This window comes from Podarcis cretensis, assembly GCF_951804945.1.
Source record: "Podarcis cretensis genome assembly, chromosome: 6".
NCBI classification, from domain to species: domain Eukaryota; kingdom Metazoa; phylum Chordata; class Lepidosauria; order Squamata; family Lacertidae; genus Podarcis; species Podarcis cretensis.
In genome coordinates this window covers 8,840,276-8,859,040 of record NC_137175.1, presented here as the reverse complement: position 1 = coordinate 8,859,040, position 18,765 = coordinate 8,840,276, and the positions used below count along the sequence as shown (strand labels likewise).

At 43.4% G+C, this 18,765-nt stretch overlaps 1 protein-coding gene across 6 annotated transcripts in view; it reads left to right on the top strand.

The window, feature by feature from the left end:
* The first annotated feature begins 5,148 nt into the window (after positions 1-5,148).
* The window catches only part of ARFGAP1 (ARF GTPase activating protein 1), a 32,157-nt gene continuing 18,540 nt past the window's right edge, over positions 5,149-18,765 (top strand). For 5 of the 6 annotated variants that reach the window (XM_079979654.1, XM_079979652.1, XM_079979650.1 and 2 more), the window contains exons 1-4: positions 5,150-5,325; positions 15,532-15,595; positions 17,548-17,657; positions 18,344-18,515. In XM_079979654.1, coding sequence (XP_079835780.1) covers positions 15,536-15,595; positions 17,548-17,657; positions 18,344-18,515 — 342 coding nt within the window. In that variant the 5' untranslated portion in view covers positions 5,150-5,325; positions 15,532-15,535. Of the gene's footprint in view, positions 5,326-15,531; positions 15,596-17,547; positions 17,658-18,343; positions 18,516-18,765 lie in introns of all 6 variants that reach the window. The other variant, XM_079979649.1, reaches the window with a different exon arrangement.

The following is an 18,765-nucleotide window of genomic DNA, read 5'->3' as shown; positions in this document are numbered from 1 at the left end:
TGAAATCTACCTGATCCTGAAGAATAATTATCATGAAACAACCCACACAGATGCTTTGGACAAATACTGCTCATAGATTCTGTTTTTCTCCCTACTATACCTCCTGCCAAATCATCGGCCTTCACAGAGACCCGAGTTCAAATCCCGCTTGAAACTCAGTGAAAGCTAGACCTCTTAGCATTAAAGTACCTCCATGGCTTATGCAGCAATCTTATATCCTGCAGAATATAAAATGGGAACGGGGGCATGCTTCTTTAAAAAACCTGTGTACAGGTGCCATAGAACAGCCAATCAGGGCTTCTGGGCTCACATTATCTTATGATCTTTTCTAAATCTTTTTTCTTCTAAATGTCCATCAGCCCTGCACATTTTTAGCTTGTTTATTATGGGAAACCCCAATGAAAGATAGCCAACGTGATTTCAGTGGCGTAGTGTGGGTTGTCAGCACCCGGGCAAGGCAAGTAATTTGCACCCCCTAACCCGTGGATTTGCGCCCTCTAACCCGTGGATTTGCGCCCCCTAACCCTAACCCCCAGATGTTGCGCCCGGTGCGGCCGGACCCCCCTGCACCCCCCACGCTACGCCACTGCGTGATTTCCTTGTGCGATAGGAAGCCGCAAGCCAAGCAGACTTAACCTGCCCTCCTGAAATATTATTTGACACTGTTTGTACAAAGCAGCCCTCTGTAGACAGAGTCTGCCTCTTTCGTCCTTTCCCATCCAGGCATATTTTACTGCAGGAGAGCTGAGAAAGTCCAAGCCCGTCAGTTGCCCCCCCCCCATGTCATGCATAGTATTCCCTAGCCATCATGAATTTCCTTAGTTATGGGGGCCTGAGCACCCCACGGTGGAACACCCACAACTGTTCCTTAACGTGCTTCCTGCCTCCCTCTTGAGCTACTGAAGAACTGTGGCAAATATACCAACCAAGCACTAGCTGTGTGTTTTCCAGACAATTTGTAAATCATAACTCCTGTGGAAAAGCGGCATCAGCGCTTGCCAATTGACTGGGGGCAATTTTGATCACGGCCACTGATTTAGCTGCCCAGACTGTGCATGAATATTCTTGGCTGGTAAATTAACCAAGGCAGAGCATGAGAGGGGAAAACAATGGGGGGGGGGAGAGAGAGAGAGAGAGAGAGAAATGAGAAAGGCTGTCCAACAGTGCTCCCTTGAGGCTATGTGTATGAAGTGTTCAGTCTGAGAGAGAAGCATGTTCAGCCAAATCAGCATTGCTAATTTGGACCTATGCCAATAAGAGAGTTATTCAGGACCAAGCTAAACCTGACTGGCATCAAGTTCACCCAGGCATTTTTTAACTTGATTAAAAATATTTCCATGCTGTTTTTCATATATTTTTTTTCAAAAGAATAGCCAGTGTTTTAATTGTGGAAAAAACGAGTCTGCAACCAAACAATTCAATAAAAGCATTCAGTGGGAACAGAAGGCAAAAATGGAGTGACTATAACAAAGAGATAGAACCACAACCTGCCTAGGAAAACAAAAAGTTCTCCATCTGCTCCCTAAATCATAATAAAAGCATCAGTGCTGGCCTAACATGTCAAAAGAGGTTGTTCCATTGGTAGGGGGCCAGTACCAAAAAGGCTCTCTCCACAATTGCCACCTGCCTAAGCTCTAACGGCAGGAGCACTCAGGTGAAGCTAAAATACCCATCCACCTAGGGGAGGCTGAAAGCTGTGTCGCTTTGGTTCTTTTCCGTAACTCCTGGAGTCAGGCATTCCTATCCCACCTCTGCACTTTGAATGTGTGGATAGCCTCATTGCATAGATATGGAGCAGATACTGAGGTCATGCGGGGAGAGGAAGGGAGCCCAGTTGTGCGAGGGGACAACACTCCTGCAGTGTGGAGGAAAAACCCTATGTTCCTATAAAACCGCTTTATACTGGGGCTGTATCTACACTGATGTTATTAAAACAATAATAGATATCTCGTACTTAAAATGTCACAGGGCTTACTTCTTAATTAAAGCACTTTTTTACCTTGCCCCATCAAAACACTGTCTCCCTCCTGCTGATTGCCCTGCTGAGCCCCCTGGTGTTGGATTTTAGTAATGCATTATGAACCTTAAAAGTAGGATGTTATGTGTCCATAAAGGTAAAGGTAAAGGGACCCCTGACCATTAGGTCCAGTCGTGACCGACTCTGGGGTTGCGGCGCTCATCTCGCTTTATTGGCCGAGGGAGCCGGCATACAGCTTCCGGGTCATGTGGCCAGCATGACTAAGCCGCGTCTGGCAAACCAGAGCAGCACACGGAAACGCCGTTTACCTTCCCGCCAGAGTGGTACCTATTTATCTACTTGCACTTTGACGTGCTTTCGAACTGCTAGGTTGACAGAAGCAGGGACCGAGCAACGGGAGCTCACCCTGTCACGGGGATTCGAACCACTGACCTTCTGATCAGCAAGTCCTAGGCTCTGTGGTTTAACCCACAGCGCCACCCGCGTCCCTCATGTGTCCATATATGTTTTCAAAACCCTTCCTTAGCGTTAAAAACTGTGAGTGTAGATCTGCCCCAGGTGAAGCTATTGATCCATCTAGTGCGGTGTTGCTTACCCTGACTCGCAGCAAATCAGAGGGTCTCTGGTAGAGAGTGTATCTCATCGCCTGCTGGCACCCAATCCGTTTTTTAAAAACCAACTGGATTTGCCAAGGATTGAACGTGGTCCAGTACTTTTTATTAATATAAAAAATGGTGCTGGCACTCACCATGAAGTTATTCCAGTAAAGGTAAAGGGACCCCTGACCATTAGGTCCAGTCGTAGCCGACTCTGGGGTTGCGGCACTCATCTCGCTTTATTGGCTGAGGGAGCCGGTGTACAGCTTCTGGGTCATGTGGCCAGCATGACTAAGCTGCTTCTGGCAAACCAGAGCAGCGCACGGAAACGCCGTTTACCTTCCCGCTGGAGTGGTACCTATTTATCTACTTGCACTGTGAGGTGCTTTTGAACTGCTAGGTTGGCAGGAGCAGGGACCGAGCAACAGAAGCTCACCCCATCGTGGGGATTCGAACCACTGACCTTCTGATCGGCAAGTCCTAGGCTCTGTGGTTTAACCCACAGTGCCACCCGCATCCCCTGGAAATGGTACTCAGCTGCTGAGTTTGGGTCCCTCCAAATCTAACCCTCCAATGATTATGCTGAACAAGAGACACACTCAGTTTGGTGGCATGCAGAAACAAAAGGGGGACTCTACTTTCTCTTCTGCCCCATAGAAGCAAACATTTTCAAGTGCATCTGCAGTTTTAATACACACACACACAAAAAATACTTTGCCTCCCCAAAGTTCCAGAAACATGACTCTAATTAAGCACTCCAATGTAATGTATATACGGGAACCGCAGCACGTTTTGCTTCTGTGTAGCAGAACATCTCACATGTGCCTGATTTTTCACCGCTCCCTCCAGTGTTCACATATTTTGGAGTCCGTTTCCTTCTCGCTGGCAGGAGGAGGCAGCTACAGATGTTAAGCATCATTAGCATGAATGAGAGTGACTGTAAAATCCCAAGGAAGACGAAGAGGCTGCAGCAGAGCTAAGCATATGCAAGACAGGAACACACTGAAAATGAGCAGTTTGGCATTGTCCCTGTGGGCGGATGACGTGACCGTTAGGCGAAACCTCTGCAGACTTCAAAGTTGTCAATTAAAAAGAAATTAGCGGCGGATGTGTGATTATGCTCCTGGCATTTATCTCCGATGAATCCCTGAACATTCACATGTTCTTTCTCGGGTATTTATTTCTTATCATTATTTATATCCCCACTTTTCAGGTTCAAATCCTTCCAAGGCGGCTTGCAAGGAACATTAAAATGCATTGAAATGCAGTTTCAAAACTGCAATAAACCAGAGCAGACCAATCTCCGAGTGGTAAGAGATTTCAGGGGTGCCAGTGCAGACCCTGGGTTTGGTTTCCGTAGGGTAATGAAAATAATTAGTAAACCATTATATTTGAAGAGATGCAATGAAAAAGGACTAAATAAAGCACTTCTTGCAAAAAGCTTTTTTTGCATAATCAATGCAATTGTTGTTATCAATGCACGGATGTGAGGCCTGAAGCCATGGCTTACTCTAAAGATACCAGATCTTGACAATTTTGAAAAGAAAAAGTTTTTTTCCCTTAGACTCACATGAATCCAGCAAGACCATTTAACAAACACCGAAAGTTGTTCTTATTTCTTCATTTCCTCCTTTATATCAAATTCTGAAGCCTAAATGCAGAACATCCAACTATTTCACAGCAATGTATAATTGTCTTATTTAGGGAACCACCAGTACATTCCATGCTCAACAAAATTCAAGAGACAATGTCCCCGCCTTTGTAAGCTAAAACTCAGCACAAGAGAAGCAACTCAGACTGGAGAAGGAAGCGGAGACTAGACAAAACTGCAAAGATGATTAATGCAAGGGCAACGAATGTATATTTCATTGTTCCTAACAATTATCGCCTTGTGTAGAAACTGTGTGTATGAGGTGTTATGGTTTTGTTTGTTCGTATGTTATGTATTTTTGTGTTTTTATGTTGTAAACCGCCCTGTGATCCCCAGATGAAGGACGGTATAGAAATTAAATCAATAACAACAACAACAACAACAACAATGATAACAATAATAACGGCCAGAAAGTCCATCAGGTAGCTCCTGAGGCATCATCGAGCGTCGTCTGAAACACACGGGAGTGGATATAACGGAGTCCCGTTTTGTTTAAATCGCGGTCCTAAAACTGCACGTGTGAAACCGCCTCCCTGGAACAACACGCGTGTAGCGCCTGAGCGTGCGCCCCCTCCAATGAGCGCGTTTCTCCCGGCTCGCTCGCAGCGACCAATCAGCAGCAGCGAGCGCTTCTCCTCCTCCTCCTCCCGGCTTTCTCTCTCCTCAGCGCGCGTCTGTCAATCAACGAGCGCTGCCGTGGCTTTCGGGCGTCTCTAGCACTCTAATCAGGAGCTGCGTCGAGCTGCTCATTAGCATATCGAGGGGGGAGGGGGCGTGGGGCACAAGGTGCCGCGCGCGGAGTCGCGCAGGCGCAAAGCGTCTCTCGCGCACGTACGCACGCAGGCGCGGATGGACCCTCAGGAGCCCGCCCTGCCCACATCCCTCCGCTTCCGCCCTCCCTCCCTCGGACTACCCAGAACCCCTTGCGAAGTGGCAACGTAGCCGGCTATGGCGGAACCTGCGCCTGCGCTGTGAGAAGAGAAGGGGAAATATATATATATATATATATTTTCATTGAGGGAGAAAAGCCGAAGCCGGGTGAGAGGCTTGACTGACTGGTAGCGACTGCGTTGCACCCGCCGCGCCACTGAACCCGCCAGGTACAACCCGAGGGCCGAGCAAATAGTTATCATTATTGCTATCTTCGTCATTATTATTATTATTTAAAAGAAGAAGAAAAGGAGGGGAGAGAGGCGTGTCCCCCCCCCATTTCTACCTCAGGCCACATCATCATTTTTGAGAGTGAGGGTTGGCATCCCCCCTCCCCCTCCATAATAATAATAATAATAATTTGAAAACCCCCTCTGGCCCTGAGTTCGAATTCTGCTTTACCTCAGGAACTCTGGTGTTGGTGGGGTTCTGGAGGGAATCGCTTCCTGACCCCCCAGGAGTGTGGGGGGTGGGTGGGTGAAGGGGGTTGGCTTTTCATAGGATGCTAGGGACCACGAAGCGCCATCTAGTTCGACCTCCTGCAGGAATCTTTTGCCCCCAAGGTGGGACTCGAACCCGCTACCCTGAGGTGAAGAGTCTCAGGCTCTGCGGATTGAGGGTATAGAGGGCTCTGCTTTCATCATCATCATCATCACCACCACCATTTATTTATTTATTATGATCTTGATTTATTGCATTGATGCCTCACCTTTTCCTCCGAGGAGCTCAAGGCGGATTACGTGGTTATCTCCTCATTTAGCCCCTAAATGAGGAGGTGAGGTAGGTTGAGAGGCATTGATTGATTCCCCCAAGGTTGCCCCAGCAAGAGCTTCAAACCCTGGTCTCCCATGTCTTAGTCGTACACTCTAACCACTGTGCCACGCTGGCTTTCATAATTATCATCATTTCCTTTATTTATTTAATTTGTATACCGGTCTTTCTTCGAAGATCTCAGGGCGGTTAACAGCATAAAAATACAAGATAAAAGACTGTAAAATGAAGGAATGTTAGAGGGAGGTTGGAATGAAGCTAAGTGGTTTTAGCAATAATGTGGTTAAGGGGTACGTAAAAATGGATTGTTAACATGTAAAAATGTAAAGTTATAATATATTATGATAAAGTATCAAGATAAATGCAAAAAGGGTAAGGACTTGCTGAAACAACTATTGAACTAGAATACAAAAGAGGGAGGTGTGAGGAGGTCAGGGAAATAAGTAAATGAAAGACAAGACATGGAAAGATTCAATGTTTTTAATTGCTTTTTTACTTTTTCTGTATTTTGTATTTTTTGTTTTCTTTTTCTTTTTTCATTTTTGTATTTTTTTTTGAAACTTTAATAAATATTATTATAAAAAAAAATACAAGATAAAAGCACAAAATATGTAATAAAGACAAGAAGATGAGCAAATCAAACCAATAAGCGCCCAACACCTCCCAATCCCACAAATACGTTTATGGGATGTTGATCAGCCAAAAGGCCTGGTTCCTCATCATTGTTTAGCTTCAAAGTCATGGGGCAAGAGGATGGTAACCAGTTAAACACCAGGAAGCAGAGAGTAGGAATGTATACAGGCAGTTCCCACAATGAAGGGATGATGATGGCGGTGATGATGTATAAATATGTATACCAAAAATGGCTTTAATGCAGTTGGCTAAATTGGACTTTTCTAAGCAGGATGTAAGAAGCGGGTTTCCACAAGGATCAGTTTGGGAAATTGTCTTCTTTAATGAACTGGAGTTCGAGGTGAATAGTGAGGTGGAAACGTTTGCTGCTGTTGCCAAGTTGCTTGGGGTGGTAAGAAGAAAAGAGCTTTCCATACTGGGTGAGTGGGCAGTAAGATGTTCAAGATCTGCACTGCTTGCTCATTTGCTACAGGGCCAGGCTCAGGGTGTTACTATTAGTATACAAAGCCCTTAACAATTTGGGACCAGTTTACTTGCAAGGTTTCCTTGCCCTACATGCGCCCAGTCAACCACTTCAATTGGCAGAATCGGCACAGCTACAGATGCCGTATAATGCCCATTCCATTTTTGTAAGAACTCTGTCGTTTAGTGTGGAAGTGCTTACACTTTGAAACCTCCTTCCTATTGAGATCAAGCAGGCATCTTCACTGTACTCTTTTCAGCGTCTGCTAAAACATTCCTGTTTAAACAAGACTACCCAGGTGATTAGAAAGTTGAGGTCATTTCAGTCAGTTTCAGTATTTAAACTTCTGCATGTTTTAAGGTAGTGTTGTAAGTTTTCCTTGATTTTACTGTTTTAGCTTTTGTAAACGCTTTGAGGGTTGTTGTTTTTACAATCAATCAGTGTATAAATTTTAAGAAGTAAATGCAATAAAAGATATGTAAGTGTAGGTATGCACATTGGGACAAAAAATTCTAACTTAACACTGATAGGTGATGGAGGTGGCTGACTGAGCAGTAAGGATCCTGGGGTCGTGGTGGAAAGAATGAAGTGTGTGGCAGATGTAAAAAGCGTGTAAAAAGGGATCAATAATTGGAGGGGGATGAAATACAAGGCTACCAGTATTATCTTTAAGCAGAAATTTGTTGCAATCACTTCGGTGGCAGAACTGCTAAAAAGATATTGCAGTCCTAGAGAAGGTGCAGAAATGGATATTCAGAATGATCCAAGGACTGCTCTCCTATAAGGAAAGCTTGCAACATTTGGAGAGGGGTGGTGGTGTTAGGAGAGGAAAGCAGAGCAGGGAAGGGAAGACATCCATGGTGTGGAGAACTTGGGTAGAGAGGTTTTTCTCCCTCTTGTACAGCACTAAAACCCAGGATCATTCAGTGAAGATGAATGGTGGGAGATTCAGGACAGGCCAAAATAAGTGTTATTTCACACATTTAATAGTTAACCTATGGACTTTGCTCCCACAAGATGCAGTGATGACCAAAGAAGGGGATTAGACAAGTTCATGGAGGATAAGGCTGTCAATATCTTCTAGCCCTGATGGCTGCATGCTATCTCCAGAATTAGATGCAGAATTAGATGCTTCAGTACTGTTTGCTGTCCTCTGTCCTGCCTGTGAACTCCCCACAGGCATCTGGTTTGGCATACTGGGAAATAGGATGCTAGGCTACATAGGCCCTTTGGTCTAATTAAGCAGTGATACTATGTTCAGAGGCCTTGAGAAGGGTGGCAAAGTTTGTCTCACCTGCACTGGCCATTAGAGCAGATGCCCGTAATGTCTTATGATTATTTAGTAATCCTTTTTCCATCCCTTCTTTCTTCCAAAAAACTCAGGGTATTGCACATGGTTCAGCCCTGTAAGTTAGGTTGTGCTGAAGATGGTGTCTGGGTCAAAATTGCCCATGACTCTAACCTCTAGGCAACATTGATACAGTGAGGTATTTTCTCTCTTCTTCCTTATTCATCTCTCACTTCTGAACTGGGGATGCCATCTTATGTGTATCTTGAAAATAAGTCCCACTGGGCACAAAGTCCCGTTGTGTACAAATGCATGAGGATGAGCTGCAACATTTGTGTTCCAGTTTTATTTTTATTTATTAAATCTCACTTAGAAATATATGAACAGAAGCAGTTCTGTCTTCTTAGGCTTGCTGCTCCTTTTGGAAACTCATATTGACTTATTGGGGCTCTCATGTAGACATTTTAGGATCAGTTCTGCACTCTGGATTAATTCTGTTTTAGTGCGTTCAGGCTATTCAGTGGATTCTTCTTCACTGTCTAGGTGTATCCATGCAGTTTATCTGTTAAAAATCAACAAAAACTCCTAAGAACAATATTGTCCTTCCCTGCCTCCAGGTTCCATGTGTTCATGCCAGAATATGACCAACGGCCATTCTGGGTGCTGAAATGGAACACTAGATTTCCTGCACATTCCCCTATCTAAATGAGAGCTGGAAACTTGGAAAGAGAAGGAGTGAGCCATTTGCAACTCTTCCAGTTTCTTCGAAGCACCTGAAATAAGGCATTGGGGCAGCACCCCAAAACTGGTGCTTCGTGTATGATAGGATTGTGTTAATAAGTCAGTTTGCTACCCAATTTCCCATGTTCCTTTGCATTGTTGTTCAATGAATCTTCTGTTTGGAGAAGGTAGGTTAGCTAGTAGAACCTTGAGTAGCTTGTCTATGCAAGTAGAAGTGCTGTTTAGGACACTTCTTTGACTAGTCATTGACTTTTGATTTCAAAAAGCATTGGATTCTTTGAAGATCTGGTTGCTTAAAAATAAGAGTTGGTGACAATCAACCTTCTCATAAGTGGCTCCAGAAGGGGAGATAAAGTGTCAGAAATATGTGGGCTGGTGCAGACACTTATTTTGCGAAGCTTCCTTTCTGGAACAGATCTAGACTATCAGTTACCACCATTAGCATGAGGGCAAATAATAAGGCATGCTAGAAAGGGACATGGCCTCAAACTGGTATATAGGTCAGTCTAGTTTCTCTTTGAAAGAGATGCATCGCCTAGCAAATCCTTTTATACACCGTGCAGACAGTACAGCATCTTAAAATGTCTTCCAGTATCTTCCTTTTTGGTTTTAAAATTGACCTTCTATTCTTACATTTCTTTTATTGGCATATAGCTACTATTGCCTTGAAGGTTCATTTTCACATGTTTGTTTGTGGCTTTACAAATTACCTGTAAGAAGACAAAATCTACTGCATCTTAACTTGTAAGAAACAGAGTGTTATCCCAGTATCCTTCAGATGCTACACTCTTGCTACATGTAATTAATAGGAGTAGAACATCTTAAGCATGCTATGCAAGCATTGTTAATGCTGCAGACAACATTGCTAGGGTAACCTGCACTGTCTACATTTTCACATTCTAAAGATGCTCTTGGATGAAGTCACTTATTCCTGTCTGCCTAATCCTCTCATGAAGTGGGAAGTATAATTGAAAGTATGTCCTGTGATCCACGACAGCTGTCAATACATGCTCTTAGAAAGGGATAGCTCAGTCGGGATAGTTCTTGAGACTCTTAATTACAGGGTTGTGGGTTTGAGCCCCACCTTAGGCAAAAGTTTGCTGCATTGCAGGGACTGGGAATAGATGGCCCTCGTAGTCCTTTTCCAACTCTACAATGGTATGATTCTGTGCTCTAACAAGTAAGAACTGAGAAATATGGTGCCTAATTGAATACACAGAACTGTGATCTCCAAACTGGGTCCCAGGGCACATGAGCATCATCATGTTGATGAACTGCCCATACCATGACTTCTGGAATGGGGAGACCATATGTAGCATGACCCTCCAATATGTGGACAGTGATATGATCCTCAGGGAAGGAGTTAATGGGATTCTCTGATGCAGCCTGCTCTGAACTCGTATGAGGAGGGTCTGTATCCCAATAACAGAACACACACATTGCATGCAAAAGGGTTCAGTCCCTGGCATCTCCAGGTAGGACCGGGAAAGACTCCTGTCTTGAGCCGTGGAGAACCGCTGTCACTCAGTGTAGACACTTCTGACCTAGATGGGCCAATCATCTTACTCTCTATAAGGCCACTTCTTACGTTCCTAATTTCTTGAAACACCACAACTGTCCAGAAAGCATACAGTGGTACCTCGGGTTACGTACGCTTCAGGTTACAGACTCCGCTAACCCAGAAATATTACCTCGGGTTAAGAACTTTGCTTCAGGATAAGAACAGAAATTGCACAGCGGCAGTGCAGCGGCAGCAGAAGGCCCCATTAGCTAAAGTGGTGCTTCAGGTTAAGAACAGTTTCAGGTTAATTCCGGACCTCCGGAACGAATTAAGTACCTAACCCAAGGTACCACTGTATCTCCATCACTTGGGTAAAAGGGATGGCAGAGGCAAATCTTAACTGTTATCCTTTAGTTATAAGAAGGATGCCTGCCCATTCTTCTGGAAGCTGATGGGATAAATAGGTTTCTGGGACAGCAGGTGGGGGGCGGACATAGTTTGCATTATAACAATATAGTTGCCCAACATTTTTACCCACTCTACCTCCAAAGAATTATATTTTTTGCCTTTGTTTAGTACTCTTCTTTTAACCCCTCCACCAAGCAGAGGCATTCCATTCCTCTTCTCCTTTTGTGCTTCACTGTCCTTGACGCCCACTGAGAGCAGCCTAGCAACCCACCCACGAAGCTCCTGCAAACCACCATTTGGAAATAACCATTCTAATGTGTAGTAAATGAAGATATCCAGAATCTAACCGGAGCCGGCCAGATGTGGATACACTCTTATTTAATTAACATTAATGCAAAGTATTCTTTAATCGTTCTGTTAATTTAATATGTTAGTTAATGTAGTCTGAAATGTGCTTAACCTTCCAGGAATAGTGTATATTATAGTCGCATTTTTTTATGACAACCTTTCTGCGGATGCCCAGGGAGTGCAAGAAGATGTGTAGAAGTGTAGGTCAACAGGATAAGTCAGAAAAAATACGTTATAATTAGAATTAGATCCAAACAAAACTCCCTAATTTAATACAAGAGATGGATAAGTTCTTCCAACTATTTATTTAATGTATTTTTATCCCACCTTTGAGAGAACACCTCCCCCACTCCCAAAGGCAGGTAACATAAATCCCTAAAATAATCAAAGAGAGCTATGTGTCTTCTTAGGCTAGCAGACGTTTTGAGAGAAGCACTCATATATTTACGTTTGTTTATAAAAAGATCCATATTCAACTGTCTTAATACAATAAAACATAAATCACCATTAGAAGCAGTTTTAAGAAATCATTAAAGTTATTATTGTCTTCAAGCTGTTAAATCAGTCTTGACAGCAGACTAACTGCCGCTTTTGTATTATGTCCTCCCCAATATTGCACTGCCAACTCTTGGCTCTGGTTTTATCCAATATTGGCATGTGACCTCTCAACAGTCCTCAACTTTGCAGCCCTCCACAGTCAACAGACAGTTTCCCACGCAACACCCCCGTTTTATCTGCTATCATTTTTCTTATGCTGATTCTCCACATCCCTGTGACTCAACATGAAGTCTACTCCTCTCCGAATTCTGTTATCCTAAACCTGCGGCTCTCCAGCCACAGCCAGGTTGGCAAGTGATAAGGGAAGAGTTATAGTCTTAACAATGACCCAATAGAAAAGAGTTATGTGCCCACAAATAATCCCTTCTTTCAGATTTGTTATTTTGACTGCTTTGTTGGATGGAACTGCTCCGACTTGTTACCCAGTCAGCTTCCTATACTTTGTCCCATTCATATTCGTTAATTGCTCGCTCATTCTGAATTGCGCAATATAACATCTGTTTAATAGTGGAGTTGCTACTTCTCTTTAAAATCAGGGTGGCAAATACAGTGGGTTAAAAAGAAGATGAATAAATTCTTGATTTAATGAAAGAAAGATAGTTGGTGGTGTTCTATCTATTGAGCTGTCTCTCCCTCCCTCCCTCCCCCCCCCCCCGTGTGTGTGTATTTAAAAATCAACTTTAATAAGCAGGTTGGGGGAATCTGAATTTTTTTGTTCCTCAAGTAATAGTTGCAGTGCAAGCCAATAATGGTGTCTTTATTCCCTGATGTCACTATTCATTATGGGGATTAAAAAAATAAAATTGATTGGCATAGGGTAGCTATGAGCGTGCATCAAAGACCAGATTTTGTTTGGATTCCACTTCAGAAAGGAGACCAATTCAACTAGGGGCTTCTTCAGGAGTAACCCACAATGCCTTTCCTTGAAGATCCATGGCTTCATTTGTCTCCCCCATTGGCTTACATAACAAAATGACCAAATGGGTACAGTGGTACCTCCGGTTACAAACTTAAGCTGTTCCGGAGGTCCGTTCTTAACCCGAAACCGTTCTTAACCTGAGGCGCGCTTTTGCTAATGGGGCCTCCCACTTCTGCTGCGCGACTTCCACGGGGGCAAAGTTCGCTACCAGGAGACCTACTTCCAGGTTAGTGAAACTCGTTACACAAAGCGTTCGTAAGGAGGACGGTACGTAACCCGAGATTCCACTATATAACTTTTATATCTTGACTACACGGAATGAATTTTGCAGGCATAGGTGCTCCTTCCGAGGGAGTGAAACATGTCAGATTCCAGATTCCTCTGGTTGGAAGCTATAGCTGTTAGAAAGCTGCACCCCTCCTTTCTCTCCTCCCTGCCTGACACTTTCCTTTTATGGGGAGATTGGAGAAAGCCAATACAGTTCTCATTCTGAGACGGTGCAACTCTCTTTGCAGCCTCTCAATCTCCAAGGCAAAACAGAGTTTGAAAAATCCTCTCAAATTCCCAAGGCAAAACAAGAGTTCCTTTTGCTCAGGAACTGCCCACTTTATTTCAGAGCAGGAAAAAGTAAGCTTCTAATCATTTTTAAATCCCAGAATTATTTTTTTAATTTGGTCTCTTGTGAATTAATGCAAGAAATTAGCTACTGGTTAAATTAGTTCCTGGTTGAAACCTCTCCTGTGCCATAATCTTACTGGGTAGTTTAGGCAAGCTGTTCTTATTCAACCTTAGCCCTTTCTCTGCATCTTTAATGTGGGCTATGATAATATTGATTTTCCAATAAGGGATGCTGTAAATATTGCAGCAATATAATGAAAAGCTTTGAACCTCCAGCACTGTATTCCATATATCCATAACTTCTAGGGTCTGTGTGTACTGCAGACAGCGTTTACCGCTTATGCACAGTAGGTAGGGAGCCAATCTGCAGAAAAAATAGGAACCAGAGCTCTCCCTCCAGCCCCCCTTTATAGGCAGATATTGTCACAAATGCACATCCTCTTACTACCAGGGAATATCCATGCTGGCAAAGAATAGAATGGAGACAAAAGCTCTCAGAAGTCGGGATGTCTTAAAAGAACACAAGTGATGTGTCAGTTGCTTCTCTGTGTCGGTTGCTATAGGTTTGATTCCTTGAACCCATCCTCCTTCAGTTAAAGGTAAAGGGTAAGGGGACCCCTGACCATTAGGTCCAGTCGTGGCCGACTCTGGGGTTGCGGCGCTCATCTTGCTTTATTGGCCGAGGGAGCCGGCGTACAGCTTCCGGGCCATGTGGCCAGCATGACTAAGCCGCTTCTGACAAACCAGAGCAGCGCATGGAAACGCCGTTTACCTTCCCACCGGAGCAGTACCTATTTATCTACTTGCACTTTGACGTGCTTTAGAACTGCTAGGTTGGCAGGAGCAGGGACCGAGCAATGGGAGCTCACTCGGTCATGGGGATTCGAACCGCCGACCTTCTGATCGGCAAGTCCTAGGCTCTGTGGTTTAACCCACAGTGCCACCTGCGTCCCCCTCCTTCAGTTAGGCGTCCTCAAATTACAGGGACAGGGAGATGGGGAGCAAAAAGAGTAAGGTCTCGTTCATTGTCCTGCCCCTTCCTCCTGCATTTTTTTTTGGGGGGGGAGGGGGCAAGACCCCAGTTCTACAAGCCCTGATTATTGACCATGGCAACTTAAGCCGACAGGGTGCCTTCAGATACTGTTGGGGCTGCCTCTGCCTTATGGCATGGCATTTTCTGTGACAGTCAATTAAAGGGAATATCTACTTCAAATCTTGCACGAAAGGCAAGCAAGCCTGCAAAGAAACAACCTTTCCTCACTCAGTAATAATGTGCTCCTTCAATTTGTACAACTTTCCTCATGAATCACGCTGGGAAACCGGCTGACAGGACATTAGTTCCTGGCTTTGCTGGTTATTTTGCTGCAATGCTATATGTCACTGTGGTTTTTCAAGGAAAAGGTAGTAGTAGCTAGAGCAGCGCATAAAACTTGACAGTAGAAGTAATATAAATGGGAAGGTTTTATTATAGAAAGGCGCTGCCTGAAGCTTAAAACTGTATTGACTTTCCTTGGCTGAGAACATACCTCACTTCAGAATAGTGTTTATTATGTAAAAGATTAATTCTTTTGAAAATGTGAAGTATGGTGTAAAACTGATTCATTCTACCAGTAACTTCTATGACTTTGAAGCATTTAATTGGAGTTGTTTTCTCCAGTTGTTGTTTTTCCTGGTCCCAATTCAGCAATAATCCCAGTACTGGATAATTCAAGAGAGATGGAACACTATTAACACCACAGAGACTCAGTTCAAACTTTATACTAGTGTCCCCTTAAAACATGGCTTGCAAATGGCCACCCAAGCTTTGGAAATCTGCACTTAGTACTGCTTATGATTCATTGTAGTCTGGCATTGCAGGTACATCATGGATCTTTTTACCATGGTTTCCCCCAAAACCATTTTTTGGCACACCTATTTCAAATGAGCTTCAAGGGTACCTGGTTAAGATGATCATTTGTTTAGAAGCTGAGAATCGTAGTTAATGCTAATATCCACCCCACCACCACCACCGAGCAACCTCCCTGCTACAAACCATGAATCATAGGGGCATCTCTGCAACAGGTATCTCTACTGGGTCGCAATGTAGTTTTATATCTGATCTCTTAATTTATTTTCCTCTCTGTTGCAGGGCCATGGCAAGTCCAAGAACAAGGAAGGTCCTTAAAGAAGTGCGAGTGCAGGATGAGAACAATGTAAGCAGTTTCGTGTACCCCCTTAGCAGCTTATGATTCAGCAGCAGTGAGTCATCTGCACCTCATGTTAGACACTTGCCTTTTGTGTGCTGCTCTTATTAGCGTACAGATTTGCCTTTATGAACTCTCTTTCTGGACCAGTTGTCATAAAATGCCCTGTCGTCCTGATCAAACCGTATGATATCTGCATGTGCAAAATAAATATTGCAAGAATTCCTGCGTGTAGTGTCTCTTTTGGATAGTTGGGCCATATTGCAGCAGAACTTCATGCTCGCACAGTGACTTCTGTACGTTGGAGCAAGTTTATCAAAATAAAAGAAGCAAATCATCATTGATGGGGTTCAGTCGTGCTTGTTTGCAAGATTGTTCTTGAAAACCTCATGCAACAGATTTTATTTCTTTATATAATATGATGTCCTGTAATTCAGTTAGAAAAGTCAAAGTACAGTTTGAAACTTAGGCTGTGTTGCTTTTCCCATCTACTTCTTGAGTAAGTCCTGTTGAAATCAGTAGGATCAATTTACAGTCGTACCTTGGATCTCATATGCCTTGCTACTTGGATGTTTTGGCTCCCGAACTCTGCAAACCCGGAAGGGAGTGTTCCAGTTTGCAAACGTTCTTTGGAGCCTGAACGTCCGATGGTGCTTCTGTGGCTTCTGATTGGCTGCAGGAGCCGTGCTTTGGTTTCCAAACATTTTGGAAGTTGAACGGACTTCCGGAATGGATTCCATTCGGCTTCCAAGGTATGACTGTACATCAGTGAGACTTGATTCTGAGGAAACATGCACAGAATTGCACTGTAAAAAACTGCAACCAGCTAAAAGAATGAGATCAGCAATATTTAATGCTAAGAGCCAATAAAATATTATAAGACTTGAGGTCTTTGGTGCTGTAGGGACTAAAAACTTGGCATCTATGCTATCCTATGTACTAGCTGATGATCTCTGATTTAAAAGGTTTATATTTTTTATTGTATATATTTATAGTTGTAAAGCACTTTGATGTTTTTTTATAAAATTGTGGTATACAAGTATTTTTTAAAAATAAATATAGGGGAGTTCAACAGATGGCAAAGTATCACAGACAAGCCCTTTTTAAGGCAGTTGGGTAGCAATAGGTGTGGGTACTCAGAGAGGTGTATCTGAATGTGATTTCGGTAATTGGGCAAGCTGGTCTGGCAGTAGGCAGTCCTTTCCGTCCATGCCCTAATGGAATGTTTCCATGTAGATATATTCTTGCAGGGCAGATTCTAAAAGCCACTGGCTGGATGTTATGTCTTAATTGGTGTGAGTAGTACTGAAGCACTTTAATACGAATAATTCGATTACTGTGTTAGACTGAATGGCAGCCTGCAGCTTCTACTCCAAATAAGTTAGCAGACAGAGCAGGCTGTAAAGCTCTAATTATATATGTTGAGTACCTTTTTATTTATTTGCTTTAGCTGCTTGATACCGTTCACTTCTGTGCAAAGATCTCCAGAGCAGCTTGAGAGTAGAAAATTAAAAATAAGAAATACATTTAAAACAAAATACAAATGCAATAGTAACAGCAAAGCCAACTGAAAGGCTGGCAAGATGAAAACAACCTTTCTACCTGGTGACAAAAGCATTGTAAGCTTGTTTCTGTATGAAGCTTTGTGGGGAGAGAATTCCAGAGCTGAGATTCCACCACAGAGCAGCTCTTATCTCCTGTCACCACCTGCTTGAACTCATGGAACCTGGAAAAGGGCTTCCAAGGAAGATTTTAATACATAGACAGACTTATGTGGGAAATACAGATGTAAGAGAAATGGAGACAATAATACTCTTGGTACCTTAATATAGCACTATGAAAATACCAAGGTTTGCTTTGTTTCGTTACTTCTAAATAACGTTTTGATATCATTTCTGAGCTACTCACCTGGAGTAACTACTGAAAACAGAAATAACTTCCACCCTCATTTTTTATTGCAGGTTTGTTTCGAATGTGGTGCATTTAACCCTCAATGGGTGAGTGTGACCTATGGAATTTGGATCTGTCTGGAATGCTCAGGAAAGCATAGAGGCTTGGGTGTTCATCTCAGGTCAGTCATCAATGGTGATAACAAATACGTTTTCGTTGGGGATGAAACAAGTAAATGAAAATGTATATATTGGAACACATTGGCTGCATTCACATCCCACACGGAACCACGGCTAGTTTGCCATGCCTAAGTCGGAAGGAGCTACAGCGAGCCTTGGGCTCACGTGCTTTCGCTTCTCCTGCACAGCTGGGAGAAGGACTTTGAGAGTGTTTGCTTCCTGGATCTTGGCCTGTTGTGTTGTCTGGAGCAGGGATTGTGGTTTATCCCTAAGTTCGGTATGCTCAACGCAAGCCACCTTCAAATTGGTTTGTGAAACTGGCTTATTTAAACTATAGCCATAGGGATAAACTATGATCCTTGCTTCAGGTGACACAGCAGTCTGCTCTAGGCATTACTATGTCTGGATCCAGCTTGGTGATTTTTATTTTTTGGGGTTTTTTTTTTACATTTCAGAGCAGCAACAGATTATTTATATAATGTGCATGTGTTTATGCTCCAGCTTTGACTTCAACGGAGGTGTCTCCTAGTAGTGACATACACATAATTCACTTAGGAGTCTAAAATTGATCCCTGCCCCCCTGGTGATACAGAAGTTATTTTGGAAAGCTTTGGTTGCTGGTGTACAAAGCTGCTGATGCACAAAGATATTAACAAAGGGGTGTGGTGGTTGCCTTTCTGGTTCTCAGTTTTGTGCGCTCTGTCACAATGGACAAATGGAAGGACATTGAACTGGAGAAAATGAAGGCTGGTGGTAACCGTAAATTCCGGGAGTTTTTAGAGACTCAAGAGGACTACGATCCTTGCTGGTCGCTGCAAGAGAAATACAACAGTAAAGCAGCTGCTCTCTTCAGAGATAAGGTAAATGTAATTAAACAATAATTTTAGCATTATTGGAACATTCAACATTCATGTCAATCTGATGCTTCTGGGAAGCTTATAGACAGTATAGGGAGACAACAGCCCCTTCCTGCTCTCTTGTGTCTAGTATCCAGTCTCTGAACAGGGCAGTTCCATTTATCTCTGTGGCTAATGTCTATTGATAGACATCTTCTCCATGAATTTTCCTAGTCCCTTTTTAAAAGGTCTTCTAAAGAGATGGCTTTTGCCA